At 56.6% G+C, this 16,620-nt stretch overlaps 2 protein-coding genes across 2 annotated transcripts; one reads left to right on the top strand and one right to left on the bottom strand.

The window, feature by feature from the left end:
• Positions 1-325: 325 nt before the first annotated feature.
• On the bottom strand, positions 326-10,260 carry PSMA5 (proteasome 20S subunit alpha 5). Its single transcript, XM_085082849.1, has 9 exons — positions 10,083-10,260; positions 9,009-9,075; positions 7,161-7,287; positions 5,829-5,896; positions 5,158-5,265; positions 5,011-5,069; positions 4,220-4,322; positions 3,145-3,231; positions 326-601 (listed from the first exon to the last, which is right to left on the bottom strand). The coding sequence occupies exons 1-9, from the start codon at positions 10,109-10,111 to the stop codon at positions 524-526; spliced, it is 726 nt and encodes a 241-aa protein (XP_084938975.1). The 5' UTR covers positions 10,112-10,260; the 3' UTR covers positions 326-523.
• Positions 10,261-11,095: 835 nt separating this feature from the next.
• On the top strand, positions 11,096-16,007 carry SYPL2 (synaptophysin like 2). Its single transcript, XM_085082798.1, has 6 exons — positions 11,096-11,258; positions 11,925-11,996; positions 13,353-13,471; positions 14,130-14,331; positions 14,414-14,605; positions 15,645-16,007. The coding sequence occupies exons 1-6, from the start codon at positions 11,208-11,210 to the stop codon at positions 15,771-15,773; spliced, it is 765 nt and encodes a 254-aa protein (XP_084938924.1). The 5' UTR covers positions 11,096-11,207; the 3' UTR covers positions 15,774-16,007.
• The last annotated feature ends 613 nt before the right edge of the window (positions 16,008-16,620 follow it).

Consider the following 16,620-nt stretch of genomic DNA (forward strand, 5'->3'; position numbering starts at 1 on the left):
TTTCAAGCCTTACTAGAAGGAAACACAAACTCCCCAAGGCTAATGGTAGATTTCTTCACAGGGAAAGAGATGGAGCTCCAGGGATGCTTTTACAGATAAAAAACACTGGAGAAGGAGGGAGGAATGCACTAAACACATTAAAAAAATCTCATTTTTTAAAAGGAAGCGTGGAATGACACCTGGATTTCCCAAAGGACAGCACCACGAGAGGGAGACTCGCTGCTACAGCAGACCTGGCAGTGCCCTTGGCACCCAATCCACCCCCAATTTTAGCTCCAAATCCCCACCCCTTCCCACCTTTTCCCCCCGTGCTGAGGGGCCCAAAGAGAGTAACAAAATGATTTATTTCATTCCCTCCTCAGGCAAAGCTCAGTTCTGTCCAGAAACGGTAAAAAACCTGTGGAGTTGGCTGGAGCAGCAGATAGAGGTGCTGTGGGAGGGGAAGTCCCAGGAACTGGTTGAACTGGACCAGTTCCTTTGGTCAGGGGAGAGGTTTGAGCTTTTGGGGGTCTCTCCCTCTTTTTCAAATATCCTTGATGACCTCCTCGAGCTCCTCTTTCGTGTACATGTGGAATTTCATCCCAGGCTCCACCGTGGCAAGCTGGAAGAGAAGGAACAAGGGGTTAAGTGTGGCTGAGGAAAGCAGGGAGCAGCTGTTCCTTCTTCTGATCTGCCAGCCCAGCAGGATCATTCCAGCCCGGAATATGCTCTGTGATTCCCTAAAATAGCTGCCTGCTGCACAAATAGCTTTGAATTGACTCAGTCTCCTCAGAGGAGCAGCAGCAGGGAATTTTAGTGGGAACAGGCAGGCACTGCTCCCACTTGATGGGGGAAAAGCCATCAAAAACTCCCAGGAGAGAATTCCTGCCTCTCTAAAGGCTTCTTGTCCCCCAGGAATTGACCAAGGGGACAAATCCTGGCTTGTCTGGGAGCTGAGGAGACTCAGGGTTGGCTCAGGGAAACTGAGGCAGAGATCTCTAAGGAAAACAGGGACAGGGACAGTGTCAGGGCAGACAGCCTAAACATTCCAGAGACATGTGATGACTGACAAGCCTGGAATAGAAATGTAAGCAGAAATGTTCACACCTGGCTCAGGGATGAGAGCCCAAAACAGGGACAGCTGTGTCAGTGGAAACGACAAGGGCTCCAGAGAAAGCTGGGATGCCCTGGAATGAGCTGGGGTATCCCATAACAAGCTGGGATGGGGCAAAATGAGCCAGGATGCTCCTGAACTCACAGGCACTGAGCACGTGGTTTGACTCTTCAGGGATCAAAGTGTATGGATGCAACCAATAAGCTGAAGGAAGCTCTGGAGCATCCCAGTAGATCCCAGAGCTCTCCCGAGGTGACTGCTCACAAACCCCCTTCACCAGCACAGGGGGAGGGACCAGATCTGGGGGTGGGAAGGTAGCATGAGGTGTTGCCAAGTAGAAATGTCCCAATGCTCAGCCTGAAAGCTCCTGCCAGCCCAGGTTTTACCTGGAATTCTCAGATAAGGCAGAGAGACCTGGAGAGGCCACTTTAGGCCCCTCAAACCATGAAACAGTTTGGGTTGGAAGGGATCTTAAAGCTCATCCAGTCCCACTTCCACTTCCCAACCTTCCACTATCCCAGGTTGCTCCAAGCCCTGTCCAGCCTGGTGTTGGACACTTCCAGGGATCCAGGGGCAGCCACAGCTTCTCTGGGCACCAAACCACCTGTGCAGGGACTGGACTGATCCTGGACCCAACCAGACTCAACAAGATACAGATTTATGCACCAAAACCACCTCTAGTTACAAAAAAACCCTTTATGTACACCCAAAACCAGCCCTCAGAGACACCAATTCCTTTGCTTTTCCACACCTTCTCCCTCCAAAAGCTTCACTCCACCATTCCTTCACAGGTTTCACAGGGAAGTCATTAATCTAAAAGCGTGAAGTCCTTTCAGGGTCCTGACCTTAACCATCAATGGATTTAACTCTTCCACAACCACACTTTCCCTCTTCCCTTTGTTCCTAGATGGAAAATGCCACAGGAGAGTGGCTGGAGCCACGAAATGGGAGAGGCACATACTTCTAGGAAGCAAAGAGCTCTTCAGGTGGCAGATTTTCAGCCGTGGGGTGACTTGAGTCAATAGAAACCTTTTAATCCTCAGCACATTCCTGCCGTCCTTCCCCCCAGCACGATTCCACCCCACTCCAGGGCCGTGCCAAGCACAGTTAAGCCCTGTTAAACAGGGACATGACATCAGGATACTGTACACATTCCTCTGCCTGCACTGTACCAGGAAAAAATGTATGGCTACGGGCTGGAAGAGCATCTGGGAAGGAGATCCCAGCCGCATGGCATGGTTTTGGGACAGAGTATCCAAGTTTTCATGTGCTGTTGGCCTTCCCCTCCAAAGGAAGTTGGTTAATCCCACCAGGAATGATCTCCCCACAGCAAGATTTAATACAAAAATGGGGTGAATACCTCGAGGCTGTCTGGGGAGAGGTTTCCCAGCACTCAGAGAGAAGGAATGGGAGGAGAGAGCAGCTTGGGAGCTGGAATGCCACACTTTGGAAAGGTCTGGTGTCTCATAACCCACCCGAAATAGAAGCAAACTCTATACACCAGCCTGGCTTCTCATCTCCCAGTTACCCCACCCAATCCAGAGGGTTTGTTCCTTTCCCACCCAAAAAGGAGCCTATGGAGCAGGTTTGGGGGGCTCAGCATCTCCAGGTCTGTGGGTACTGCCTGCTCCCAGGGCTCCAGGGGCACAGCCATTCCTGGAGGATCCTCCTTGCTCCCACCATCCAAGGGATTTTTGGCACTGCCCCAGGACTGATATAGCAGCCCAGGAGCTGGGTAATTTTCATTCCTTCTAATATTACAAGCAGCAAGGCAAAAAAGAATGGCTAGATCCAGGGGAAGAACAAGCAATCTGGGTGGTGTGTTGGGTTCTGCTGACTGGAGAAGGTCAGGGAATTCCTTCTGCTCATTATGGATTAGCCATGAAAACAGACCAAGCTCTGTACCTCTGGAAGGGAAAAGCTTCAACTTTTCCAAAATGCCCCACAGGATATGATGAAAAGGGCAGGAACATCTGCAGCAGTTGGCTCAGGAAGCCCTGAGCTGCCCCATTCCTCGCTCCAGGGGCAATCCTGACTCCAGGAGGACTTACCTCAATGTTGGTGGCATTTAGTTTCTCCTCCATGACTTGTTTCAGGATGACCAGGGAAGATTTGATGGCTTCCTTTAGCGTCATGGACTGGAAAACAAATGGCTCATGGATTAGATGGTGGAGGATCAGGTCATGGCCTCTCTCCCTCCCCTCTCCCAAATCCCTTGAGCCAGGCAGCCAACGGAGCAGCTTATCAAGGGATCTGCAGCATCCCTGGGAGACTGGAACAGGCAGGGCAGGGATATCCACAGGACACTGAAATCCTGCCTTTCTGAGATTTAAAATGGTTAATTTGGGCACATAAATCTGATGGGATTGGGACAGGCTGTTTCTCTTCAGCAATTTCCTCCCAAAAAGCCAGATTCCCTCTTGGCAGAAGCCTCCATGCTGCATTTAATCCGATAAATCCCATCCGTCCCTAGAGCCAGAGGGATGTGCAGCACAGCTGTGCTTCACTAACTTGGCACTTGAAAAAGGGTTGACAACCCAGGGAGTCCAGAATTTGGGTACTTTGGAGAATTCTAGTGAACAAATGAGTCTTCCCAGCCTCCACCACTAACTGTACTTTTCATTAATTGTGCTTTTCATTAGGGTTTGGTTTCTCACCACCCAAACCAAGCAACTCCCTCCTTGTGGGGGAAAAAAATCCTATTTAACATCAAACATGACCAGAACTTCCAGCACAAAAGCTGTTCCCTTCCCTGGTGAGGTGAAGGTGCTGGTGTGAGCTCACAACACTTCCAGCTGCATCTACAGAGCCTGATGCTGACAGCAGCACTCGGAGCTCAGTTTTTATTTATAGAGAACTTCCTGACATGGCCTTAATTATCTCACAGGCAGAGCAGCCTGTCAGGGAGCAGCTGCTGGGAGTTGCTCTACTCCTCATTGGAGAGATCCTCAGCACTTACTCACAGGATCCACTGCTAAGGAGTGATCCTGCCCTGAGCAGCTCAGGCACCTCCTCTTCCAGCCCAGTCCTAAATCCTCACTGGGAAGGCAATGAGGGGATCCTGGGAGGTGGTGAAGTACCCCAGATCCATGAGATGTGACCCCCAGTCCCAAATCCAGCCCTTACCTTGTGGTAAACCTCTTGCAGGGAGCTCTGGGCTCCCTCTGAGGCGGAGCCGATGGCTCTGGCATCACACTGCACGAACGTTCCTGAGGGATCCATGTGGAACCTGCGGGGACAGGGGGTGACTAGCTGCACCCCAGCTCACCCCAGGGCATCCCAAGGACTCTCTCCCCAGCCCCTCAGAGCTCCCTGCACAGCTGGAGCTCAGATTCATCCCCAGGAGCTCCTGGGCTGGCAGCTTCCACACTCTGACACTGCCCTACTTCCTCAGAAAACCATTTTCCTTTGGATTTCCCAGCTTATCCTATTTTTTTTTTAATAAATCCAGCAAGTTTTCCCTGCTGAAAGGCAGACCTGACTGGGCTGGCTCTGCCAAGCCTTTCCCACTACCAGTGGGGCCATTTGAAGCCCAGAGTTCAGGTTACAGCTGCCCCAACACCTCCCCAAGGAATGTCACATGGATTATGTTACTGGTGGCTCTGCTGGTCCTTTAGGGAAAGGTAAGAACACACTCAGGACGAGGAGAGCTTTAACACTTCCCTCCTCCCCAGGAAACCACTTTTTTAATAAAGAAAAGCAAGGGTTTGGGGAAGATAGGATGTTTCTTCCATGCCAACCAGGCAGGCAGGGCTCTGGAAAGGGTTTAACAGGATTAACAAATATATCAGGGACATAATGGGATAAACCCCAAGGGTTTGGCTTAAGGAAAACCCCAGAATCGAGTCGTTAAAACAGCCTGGGAATTTTGCAGTGGAGGTTTGGGCTTTTCCCTGGATTAAGAGAGCAGAACTCACAGCTGGGGTCCCTTCTCATCCACTCCTCCGAAGAGCAGAGCAACACCGAACGGGCGAGACTGCGGGAGAAAGGAGGGAATGGGTTGGACAAGGCCAAGGAATTGGATTGGATTCCCCAGCACCCCCAGATCCCCCCCAGATTCCCACCATGGCTCCTGGATCGGCATCTTCCTCCCCAAACTGCAGGGCCAGGTTGGACACAGCCTGTGTCACACTCTCCACCGTCATCGTCTCGTTGTAGGTGAACCAGTGATTCTGCGGGAAAATCCAAATCAAGATTCCCATTATCGCCACATTCCCAAAATCTGACACTCCTGCATGGCTGAGGTGGAGTTACCCTGTGTGGACACAAGGATAACTTCCCTGTGGAACTCAGGGCACAGCCAATTCTCTCTTGGAAGCATCAGGGAGAGTGGGATGTACAAAAATCCTCAGAAAATTTTGGGATACTAAGGCCTTGGGATGCCAAAAGGGAAATGCAAGGCTGAAGGGCTTTATCCCAGTATCTGTTTTGGAAGTAATGGGCTATCCAGCTCTCCAGAAGGTGAAAAAGTGCTGATATGCAGGAGAAAACCCCAGGAAAATCCTTTGCTGCAGCACAGATTTGTACCTGGGACCTCCAAACACCTGAGCATCCAGAAAATTTAAGGGGATAAAAATAAAACCAATATATCCAGTACAGTCAGACAGCTACACTTCCAGCAAGCCTCCCGCGTCCCACCAGCTTCTTTGATGGAATGATCTTCCCTTTCCCAGGACTTTCAAGGAGTTCTTGGGATTTGTGCTGCTAATTTAAGAACAGAAATGTCAGATCTTACCTGAGTCTCCACTCTGGCCTTGTCAATTAAAGTCTTTGCATCAGCTATTAGGCCACTCATGGCACACCCTGGAATGGGAAAGGGGAAACAGGAGTCATTCCACCCATTATTTGGGATGTGCTTTCCCCCAGACTGCCCAAAGCCCACATAAAACAAACAGCTGCAGGGAGAAGTTGGTCCCTGAGTGGGAACATGGGAAAGAGATTTGTCCCACTGTGCTGGGCACTGCTGAGGCCACACCTGGAGTCCTGGGAATAGTTTTGGGTTTCTCACAAGGACAGTGAGGAGCTGGAACATGTCCAGAGAGGGGAACAGAGCTGAGGAAGGGTCTGGAGTGCTAGGAGTGGTTGAGGGGCTCAGCATAGAGTAAAGGAGGCTCAGGGGGACCTTGTGGCTCTGCACAACTCCTGACAGGGTGGGACAGATAGGGTGGGGTCAGGCTCTGCTCTCAAGGAACAAAGGACAGAAGAAATGTCCTCAAGCTGTGCCAGGGGAGGTTTAGGTCAGGTATTAGGTAAATTTTTGTTTCATGGAAAGCATGGTCAGGCACTGGCACAGCTGCCCAGCACAGTGGTGAAGTCCCCATCCCTGGGGACACAAAAAATGTGTGGATGTGGCACTTGGGGACATGGATTAGTGGTGAATTTGGTATGGTTGGACTGGATGATCTTAGAGAGCTTTTCCAACCTCCAACCTCAAGGACTCCATGGGATTGAAACAGATTTGCTCCAGAAAAACCTGCTGGGAAGGGGCCCTGGCTGCCCCACAGCACAGATTCTGCTCTGGGAAGAGGGGGCTGCATCACAAGCCCCTGGGAGGAGGAAATCAGACTCCTGGAGTTCTTCCCATGCCAATGGAGCAGCAACACAGGAATTCTGGAGGTTTCCTGCCTTTCAGGGTGATATATTTGGTCATGAGCCCACTGTGGGTCCCTCAGGGCATGGATGGCTCCAGGCTGGCATCAGTGATCCTGGAGAAGCTGGCCCAGAACCAAGCCCACCATCATTCCCTGCCCTCCCAGAGCTAAATTTGGGATAAGCTTTCACAAGGGAGGTCGCTGAGGCAGGAGCAGTGCTTCAGCTGCCTCTTCCTGGTTCCTGGAGCTATGCTCTGCTGGCTTGGAGCCTGGAAAACCAGGGACCAGGAGCTGGTGTGCACTGGGAGGGAAGAGCATTCCTGCTCCAGGCAGAGCTGCCTGCAGGGAGGCTCATCCCAAAACACAACTTCTCCAATTCCCAGGGGACAGCCTCTTATTATAAAGAATTCCCAATTTTAGGGGTGCTCCCAGAGCTGATCCAGAGGGACCCCTAAGGCCCAATCCCTTCTCCATACCAATGTGGGAGTCGATCTCAACAATCTTCTCAATGCTGCTGGGCTCCATGAGGGGAGATGTGATCCTCTTTTCCACAGCCAGGCAAACTCCCTCTGAGGTTTGGATCCCAATGGCTGTGGAGCCAAGCTGGAAAACACCAACACAAGGTCCAGCTCACATAAATATCCAGCTCAATGCTAATTCTGACTTATTTGCAGCTGTGTTGGTTTGGATTCAGTTGCATCACCCACTCAGACCCACTCTGGCTTTGCACGGTGGGTTTTAAAGCTTATTCCCTGAAGTAGGAAATGGGAAAGGTGAAATCCATGTGATTCCCATGAGAACCCAGTGGGGCTGCTGCACATCCTTCATCTTTCATGCAACAGCAGCTTGTGGAGCCTGGTGAGTGTAAAAGGCCCTGGGAATTCTCCTCTGCCAGAGGGGAAAAAATGTTTAAAGGGTGAGAGGATTTCCCACATCAGTACAAATCCTGCTGCAGCTGCACCCCTGGCTTGGGCACTTTGCTTTCTGTAAGCTCCTGTTCTCCTCAGAGTCCCAGGCAGCCAGTTCCACCCTGGCATTGCAGGACACCTCAGTGTCACCACGGCCACCAGCACAGGGACAGATCTCAGGGGCTGCTGGCAGCCCTTGTCTGGATCCCACTGTGATCCCACCAATGCTTATCTGGATCTCACCAGCCCTTAACCTTGATCCCATCAGCCCCTGCCTGGATCCATCTCAATCACAGCTCTCACCTTGATTCTGCCTTGAGCCCACAAATCCCTGCCTTGATCCCAACAGCTCCTACTTTGATCCTGTCTTGGTCACACCAACACCTGCCTTGATCCCACCTTCATCCCACCAGCCCCTGCCTTGGTCACACCCCAAGCCTGCTTTGGTCCCCCCAACCCTTACCTTGAGCCTATTTCATCCCACCAACCCCCACACTGGTCCTACCTTAATCCCACCAACTCCTGAACTCTCCAGCCTTGATCCCACCACCAATTACCTTCATCCCACCTTGCTCCCACCTTGCTCCCAGCACTCACAGCTTTTCCACACCATGGAATTTCCTGGCCTGTCTCACTGCAGTGTGGAATGCTAACTCCCAACATCCACATCAGGACATGGGATTTAATTTAACCCCAAAATTCCCTGGAAAGCTGCACCTACTGGCACAGGTATGGCAGGAAATCTCCCTGCTCCAGGAGATCTGTTTTAATTTATGAAGTCAGCATGGTCACCAACATCCTCCTGGGAGCTTTAATTCCCCATTCCTTGATAATTTTATTACTTGTTCTGTTGCATTATTACTTTTTTATGGGGCTCCAAGGAGCTAAAGCAGCCCAGGGAAGATGAAGCCAGACCCATCTCCCCAGTTCAAACACCTCAGAGCTTTTTCCCTTCATTACTTCACCTGTTTCTTCCAAATTTAAACTTATTTCCAATCAAATCCCACATTCTACAAATATAATAAAGAAGAATATTTATCAAATGAGGACATTTATCAGTTCAGGATATTTAATCCTCAAAGGCCATTTGGCCCTGCAAAGGTGGGTTTGCTTGTAACAACCTTCACCTTCACATTTTAAACCCACCCAAGAAGCCTTTTAGGTTTGATTTGGGAATAAACAGCTTCAGATTTGGTTTGGTTTGGAGATAAATCACTTGGTAGGACAGGAGAGGGGACAATTCCCCTGAATTTCAGGGAAAATTGATGTGCTTTGGTTCTTAATGAGCCATAAAAGAGCAGAGCTGTGGGATGTTTGGCTGGAGCAAACAGACACAGCCTGGATCAGTCCTGACCAACCCATATTTGGGGTCTGAAGGAACCCCAAATGTCACAGTTTGGAAACTTTTTGAAGTACCTTTATGGCCTCGATGGCATATTCCACCTGGAAGAGCCTCCCCTCTGGAGAGAACGTGTTCACACCCCTGCAAGGACAACACAGACACAGTGAGAAGGGCAGGAAACCAAAGGAATGCATGGCCTTGCTCAAGGGGGAAGCCACCTGGGCCCAGGTGACACAGCTGGGGCAGCAGGGACGTGTCCCCCTTGGCACAGAACACCCACAGGGTCTGGATTCAGGATGCTCACAGAAGGGAACACAGGGAAAGCTGGCAGGTCGAGGGGCAGGTGAGGAGCAGGTGGGATGTCATGGCACACTGAGTGCTGGAAGCCTGTGGAATCCAAAGGGTGCACCAGCAGGGTTTTGTTCACCATGGAATCATGGGATCCTGGAGGTTGGGAAAGTCCTCTGAGATCATGGAGTCCAACTGCTCCCCCAGCACTGCCAAGGCCACCACCAACCCATGTCCCCAAGTGCCACACCCACGTGGTTTTTGAGCCCTTCCAGGGATAAGGACTCCACCACTGCCCTGGGCAGCCTGTGTCAGGGCTGGATAGCCCTTTCCACGAAAAAAAACCTCCCAATATCCAAACTAAACCTCTGTGGCTCAGCTTGAGGCCGTTTCCTCTCACGCTGTTCCTTGTTCCCTGGGAGCAGAGCCTGACCCCAGCTGGCTGCACCGCCAGGGAGTTGTGCAGAGCCAGAAGGTGCCCTCTGAGCCTCCTGTTCTCCAGGCTGGGCTCCCTCAGCTGCTCCTGGTGATCCAGACTCACCCTTCACAGCTCCGCTGCTCCTCACTGGACACACTCTTTTCTCTGGATACCCAATCCCATTATCCCATCCCATTATCCCATTATCCCATCCCATTATCCCATCTCATCCCATCCCCACACACCAACCAAGGGCTCACGAGCTCCCCTCGCCCTCAGCTCAGTCCCATCCCGGCAGCCCCCGGTCCCGTGGCAGGGCACAGCACCGCTGCGGGCTCCTGGCAGCTCCCGGTGCCATCCCAGCGCGGGAGGCGCCCCGGGCCGGTCGGGCCGCGCCGGGCGCAGGCCCGTGACTCAGCCGCGGGCGCGGGCGGGCACTCACCGGTCGTACTCGGAGCGCGTGAGGAACATGGCGGCGGCGGGGCCGTGCGGCTGCGGGGATCCCGGGGGCTCGGGAGGCGCCGGGGGGCGGCAGCGGTTCAGGGGCACCGGCAGCGCCGCGGCCTCACCGGGGGTGCAACGCCGCTTCCGGCCCCGAGCACCACTTCCGCCCGCGCCGCCCGCCCATTGGCCAGCGGCCCTGCGAGCCGACCAATGAGAGGGAGGGGAAGGCGGGAACAGCGCAGAGGAGAGGGGCGGGGCGGAAGTTGGGGAGAGGGCGGTGGGCGTGGTCTGGGGTTGGGGCGGGGCTATGTCGAGGGGGCGTGGCTGTAGAGTAGGGGACGTGGCTATAGAGTAGGGGGCGTGGTCAGAACTCGATACTCTGGGCGATGGGGCGGGGCATAGCCCTGGGGGCGGGGCATGGCGATAGGGCGGTGCACAGCGCTGGGGGCGGGGCAGAAAGGGATGGGAGGGCGCGCTGAGGGGCGTGGCTAGCCATGGGGCGTGACTAGAGCGCCGGGGGCGGTACCAAAGCTGTGGGGCGGAGCCTGCGGGCGGGCACGGCGTGGGGCAGGGAGGGTTCCCAGGAATGGGGTCTCCGGAGGGGTACCGGGAAGAGGGTGTCGGGCAGGCGGTACCGGGGAGGGGATACCGGGAAGGAGCTACGGGAGGCGGCGTCGGGAAGGGGCTACGGGACGGGGTGCAGAGAAGGGAGTACGGGGAGGAGATACCTGGAGGGGTTACATGCCCCTGGGTCTCCCGGGGCAATAACGGCACCCCAACGCCCGGCACACGGTGCGACGCCGTCAGCCCCTTGCCGGCCCGGTTACCGGCCCCCGGAGGGCTTCCCGCCCCATCCGGCGCTCCCGACTAACGGGGGATCGCAGGAGCCGATGGACAGACGGATCCCCCCCGGGGGGCGCTGCGCACCCCGCGCCGGCCGGAGAGCCTGGGGGCGGACCGGGGCGGGGAGCTGTCCCGGGGGGCTCGGGGCCGGCCCAGGGGCGCTGTCGGGGGCGGGGCAGTGCTGCCCGCCCCGGGGGCGGTGGGGTGCCTGGTGGCGGCTCCGCCAGCGGAGCCGTCCCAGCGGGCGGCGGAGGCAGCACCGACCGCCCCCGGCCCGGCCATGTCGGAGCCCGGCGCCCCCGCGGCCGGTGACAAAGCGCCCCGGCTCCAGGTAGGGCTCCGGTGCGTCCCCCTCCCGCTTATCGGGGCAGGCTCCCGGCGCAGCCCCTTGGTGTCCCGGCACAGTTGCACGGAGCACCCCCCGGTGTTCCCCCGGTGTCCCGGTGCCGATCCCCGGAACAGTCCATGCTGTTCCAGTGCCGACCTCCGGAGTAGCCCACAGTGTCCCGTTGTAGCCGCCCGGTGCGACCTCCGGTGCAGCCTCGCGGCGCAGCCCTCCGCTGTTCTGGTGCCGCGGCCGATGCCGTTCCCCGGTTCCCCGGGGCAGCCCCTTGCCCGGGGCAACCCCGTTGCAGCCCCCACATTTCCCCGGGGCAGCCCCCCGGTCCCCCCTGCGGCCCCTCCGGTTCTCCGTGCAGTCCCGGCAGTTTCCCGGAGTAGACCCCTCTCCACCGAGGTAACCCCCAGCCCGGAGCAGGCCCCATTGCAGCCCCCCGATCCCCCTTTGCAGCCCCCTCCCCGGAGCAATCCCGTTGAGGCAACCCGGGGTAGCCCACGGTGCAGCGCCCCCGACCCCCGGGTAGCCCACCGCTCCACCCCCACAGCCCCCCGCTCCCCCGGTGCAGCCCCCCGGTTCCCTGAAGTGGTCCCCCCGTCCCCCCGTGCAAGTCCCGGTGCCGCCCCGGTGCTCTCTGGCTCCCGCCACTCTCTCCCGCAGGACCGTATCCTTGGCGGGCTGCGCTGGGTTCGCCTCCAGGAGCCTCTGGGCTTCATCAAGGTGCTGGAATGGGTGAGTGACCCCCGGAGTGTCCCCCTGTGCCGGGCCTGATCTCGGGACCGGGACCCCCCGTCACAGCCCCTTCCCCAGCACTGCTCCCCAAGGACTTGGTGGCCCCAGATTTGGGGTTTTCCATTGCTTTCCTGAAGCCCCCCCAGAACGAAGGAATTCCAGAGCCCTCCGTCCCTCCGGAGCTTCCTGCACCCCATCAGCACTGGGAGTGGAGACCTCATTTTGGGGGCTCCAGGGGGCCAGCAGGGCCACATGGACGCCTCGGTTCAGGCCACGAGCCCCCACCCCCCCACCCCTCCCCGGTGACCTTGAGCAGGTGGCTCTGCCCGGCCATGCCAAAGGGGACAGTGACATCAGGGTGTCAGGTCCCCACCATTCCCACGGGCTCAGGGGGCACTGGGTGGGTGGGTGGGGAGAGGGATTGAGGGTCAGTGAGCCCCAGGAAGGGGGACCCTGAGGACAGGGAGAGGGGAGCCAAGCGCCCGCGGCTCTGTCCTGTCCTGGCCATGCCATGAATGGCTCCCTGTCAGATTGGATTTCAGGGTGGCATTTCTGCAGCTCAGCCTTGCTAGGGCCAGGGGGCTCCCAGGGGAAACTGAGGCACTGGGGGGATTCAGCCTTCTTTAAGCATTTCCCACCCAGAGGAGCCAGATTGAGGGGCTTTCCTCCAATCCTACAGTTCTTTGGTCTGCATAATCCAACCCATGGAGGCCCTGGGCTTCCCCTGCCATTGAGGCCACCATGTGGGATCAGACCCCATGTGCCAAGACCCCCCAAAAACAAAAACGAGGGGAAAATCCCTGGAGGATCCACCAACACTCCTGCTTAAACCCTTAGTGCCACACATGGCACACATGCCCATCCCTCCAGCATCAGGCCTGGCAGCTTAGATTCCCCATTTCGCCCGGGAAGCTGGGAGCTCAGCCAGGAGGAGTTGCAGGAAAACACTTTGAGAATGGTGTTTTCCCAGCATCCTCATCCAAGAGATGAGGGCAGTGTGGCTCCAAGGGCAAGGGAGGGCAGTGCTGCCTCCCAAGGAGGGGACAACCCCAAGGGTCCCACCATCAGGATGCTCCCAGCTGTCTAGAAACCCACACTGGTGCTCAGTACCCTGCCCAAAATTAAGGGGGGGTTGGGGTGGGTTTGACCTTGGTGTCCCCACCCCAAACATGACCCCCATCCTCAAATCCCAGGGCCAGTAGAGCCCCACTGTTGGAGAGAGGCACCCGAGGCCAACAGCTGGGGGTTGGCAGCTTGCCCATGACTCAGCACCAGGGGATGCAATTTGCCCCCCAAGGATGAAAGGGGTCCCCCCAGGGCCTCAACCCCCCCAGACCTGTTGCTCCTCTCCTGTAGCTGTTTGCCATCTTCGCCTTCGGCTCCTGCGGCTCCTTCAGCGGCGAGACTGGAGCCACAGTGAAATGTGACAGCGGAGCGATGACAGCCATCACCATCCAGTTCGGGTATCCCTTCAGGTGAGGGGGTGCTGAGCCCTGACACCCCCCCAGCACTGCCCCCACACAAGCTGGGGGGTGCTGGGTTGGGGTTAGGCTCCCTTCCTGCTGCCAGGACCTCCATGGGACCACAGGCATGGTCTCTGCAGTGCCATGTTTGGCTGGGGACCATCCACACCCTGACACCATGGGACATCCCCTGGCTTCAGTTCCTGATAGCATCCAGGGGGATTCTTGTTAATCAGGGAAGACCGGTGGGGAAGGAGGGGAATTCTCATTAACCAGGGAAAACCAGGGGAATCCTGATGTATCTGGAAAGGGGATGATGGAGTTGGTCCAGATGAGAGCCACGGTTCTAACCCCTTTCCTCTGCCACCAGCCCCATGCCAGGGCACCAGACCTTGGAAAAGAATCCAGATTCAGGCAGGACAGCCACACCCTCCATCCCAGGGGACCACCACAGCCTGGTTATTCTAACCATCCCCATCAAACCTTCCATTCCCAGGGGACCATCCCAGCACTCACTCCATCCATCCCCGGAGACCACCCCAACCTGGTTATTCTAGCCATCCCTGTCATCACCTCCATTCCCAGGGGACCATTCCAGCGTGATTATTCCACCTACCCCCACCACCCTCTCCATTCCCGGCCCCCTGACACCCCCCTCCCTCTATCCCAGGTTATACCAGATTCCCTTTGGGATGCCGAATTGCGAGGATGAGTCAGAAGCCCGCACCCTGTACCTTGTCGGTGATTTCTCCGCTCCTGCCGAGTTTTTCGTGACCCTGGGGGTCTTCTGCTTCCTCTACTCCATGGCTGCTCTGGTGCTCTACCTCCGCTTCCATTCCCTGTACACTGAAAACACGAAGCTCCCCTTCGCAGTAAGGCAGGCTCATCCCTCGGGATGCATGGATGCAGCACCATGCCAGGATGGCAGCTGATCCCAGTCTCTCATCCTGGCAGGATTTCTGTGTCACCGTCTGCTTTGCCTTCTTCTGGCTGGTGGCAGCGGCGGCCTGGGGCAAGGGGCTGAGCGATGTGAAGGCAGCCACACGCCCCAGCACCCTCATCTCTGCCATGGTGGTCTGCCAGGGCGATGGGGTGGTCTGCAGCACCGGCACCACGCCGGCCATGGGGCTGGCCAACATCTCTGTGGTGAGGGCCACACACGTGGGCACACATGGCCACATATGTGTAATTGTTTCCTTGGGAGGAGAGTTTATGGGGTTCATGCAGAGCTGAGCAGCACACGTGCACACACATGCACATCCACAGGCTGCAGACCTGTGCATGTGAAGGCACACCAGTGTACACACGTGTTCATGGACAGCACATGTGGACACATGAACATGCCACATGTGCACAGTGCACATGTGTATGCTCGCACACACATCCTTGTGTGTGCACACATGTGCCAGATTCCTCAGCTCAGCCAGGAGAGGGAAGTGGGAATGTGGGCACACTCATGGAAATGTGGGTGACGACATTCCACGGCCACCTGCCTCGGTCCCAAGGGACACAGGATCCACCCTGCAACCCCCCCAGCCATCAGGGACTCCCAGGATAGGGTGGGTGGGAGTGATGCAGTCCCTGGCATTGGTGTTTGGGATGGGTGGGGTGTAGGATGTGCCCAGGAGCATAGGGCATGTGGGGTGTAGGAGGCATATGGAGCATGTGGGGTGAATTGGGGTGCATGAGGTGCATCTGGCATGGGGGTTGCATGGTGTACATGAGGTGCACGAGGCACATGGTGCACACAGGGTCCACGGGGTGCACAGATTGCATGGCATACGTGGGGCACATAGGGTGCATAAGGTGCCTGGGGTGCGTGGAGTATATGGGGAGTATGGGGTGCATGGGGCACATGGGGCATTTGGATTAGATGAGGCACACAGGGTGCACGGGGTGCCTGGAGTGTGGTGGAGTGCATGGAGCGCAGAGTGGTGCATGGGATATATGGGGTGTATGGGATATATGAGATGCATAGGACACACACGATGCACAGGGTGCATGGAGTGTACGGAATGTATGGGAAGTATGGGGTGCATGGGGTGTGTGGGGTGTATGGGGTGCTTGGAGCTCTTGGGGTGCACAGGGTGTGTGTGGTGCTGGTGCTGTGCTCCCCCAAGGATACCTCGTGGGACCCTCTCCCTTCTTGTCTGTCCTCTCCCTTCTCTCCTTTCCTCTCCTGCAGCTCTTTGGGTTCCTCAACTTCCTGCTGTGGGCCGGGAACTGCTGGTTCGTGCTGCGGGAGACTCCGTGGCTGCGGACACCCGCGCCCCGCGACAGCGCGGCCGAGCAAGGCGCCATCGACAAGCAGTAGCCCTCGGGGGTCACCCAGCCCGGGGGTCCCACCCGGCCCCTGCGACCTCGCGCCAGCCGCCAGCCCGGGGACGGGGAGTCTCTGGCCCCGGGGATGGAGCCGCCGAGGGTTCAGACACGGAAAGGGGAACACGGAACGCCGGGGGTCCCCCTTGTTGTTGGGGGTTCTGTGTGTCACCCCAGGGGGGTCCATGTCTGTATGGGGGCGCATAAAGTCCTGGGTACCAGCTCTGGATTAGGGGTCCTGCTGTCTGCCTCACTATGGGGGTGCACAGACCCCTGGGTGGGGTACACACGCCCCTGGGCATCCTGGTCCCTATAAGGATCAACTGGTCCCCATCTCTGGTGTAGGGATAACTGTGGACCTCAGATCAGTACTGGGCTAATGCGGGGTCCCAGACAGGTAACAGGGGACCCCAGACCAGTAAAAGGATAAGCAGGAACCGCAGTGCGGCATTGGGATAACAGGGAACGCCACTCCAGTGCAGGGATCACCTGGGACCCCAGCCGGGAACGGGAATAATGGTGGGAAGTCCCAGGTCCATATAGGGATAATAGGGAACCCCAGACCACTATAAGGATAATGGGGAGCCCCAGGCTGGTACTGGCATAACGGGGGGCCCCAGCCCCGTATAGGAATAACCTGGGATCTCAACCTTTTATGGCAACACCCTGGGACCACAGCCCAGTATAGGAATAACTATACCAGACCCCAGCCCGGTATGGGGATAACTGGGGTTCCGGGTCCGGTATAGGGATAACAGGGAACCCCAATCGAGTATAGGATACCGAGTGCCCCTAACCTGTTGTATGGATCCCGAGTAGCCCCATCCCAGTCCAGGAATAAC

The sequence above is a fragment of the Lichenostomus cassidix genome, chromosome 26, assembly GCF_008360975.1.
Source record: "Lichenostomus cassidix isolate B80296 chromosome 26, HeHo_3.0, whole genome shotgun sequence".
In the NCBI taxonomy this organism is placed as follows: domain Eukaryota; kingdom Metazoa; phylum Chordata; class Aves; order Passeriformes; family Meliphagidae; genus Lichenostomus; species Lichenostomus cassidix.

Excerpts from the sequence above, each read along its gene's own strand:
- PSMA5 (XM_085082849.1), bottom strand. The coding sequence starts at position 10,111 with ATGTTCCTCACGCGCTCCGAGTACGACCG. Across the intron at positions 7,288-9,008 it reads ATGCCATCGAGGCCATAAAG|CTTGGCTCCACAGCCATTGG; the intron begins GTACTTCAAAAA and ends GGTGTTTTCCAG. Across the intron at positions 4,323-5,010 it reads GATGAGAAGGGACCCCAGCT|GTTCCACATGGATCCCTCAG; the intron begins GTGAGTTCTGCT and ends CTGTCCCCGCAG.
- SYPL2 (XM_085082798.1), top strand. The coding sequence starts at position 11,208 with ATGTCGGAGCCCGGCGCCCCCGCGGCCGGTGACAAAGCGCCCCGGCTC. Across the intron at positions 11,259-11,924 it reads ACAAAGCGCCCCGGCTCCAG|GACCGTATCCTTGGCGGGCT; the intron begins GTAGGGCTCCGG and ends TCTCTCCCGCAG. Across the intron at positions 13,472-14,129 it reads CAGTTCGGGTATCCCTTCAG|GTTATACCAGATTCCCTTTG; the intron begins GTGAGGGGGTGC and ends CCTCTATCCCAG.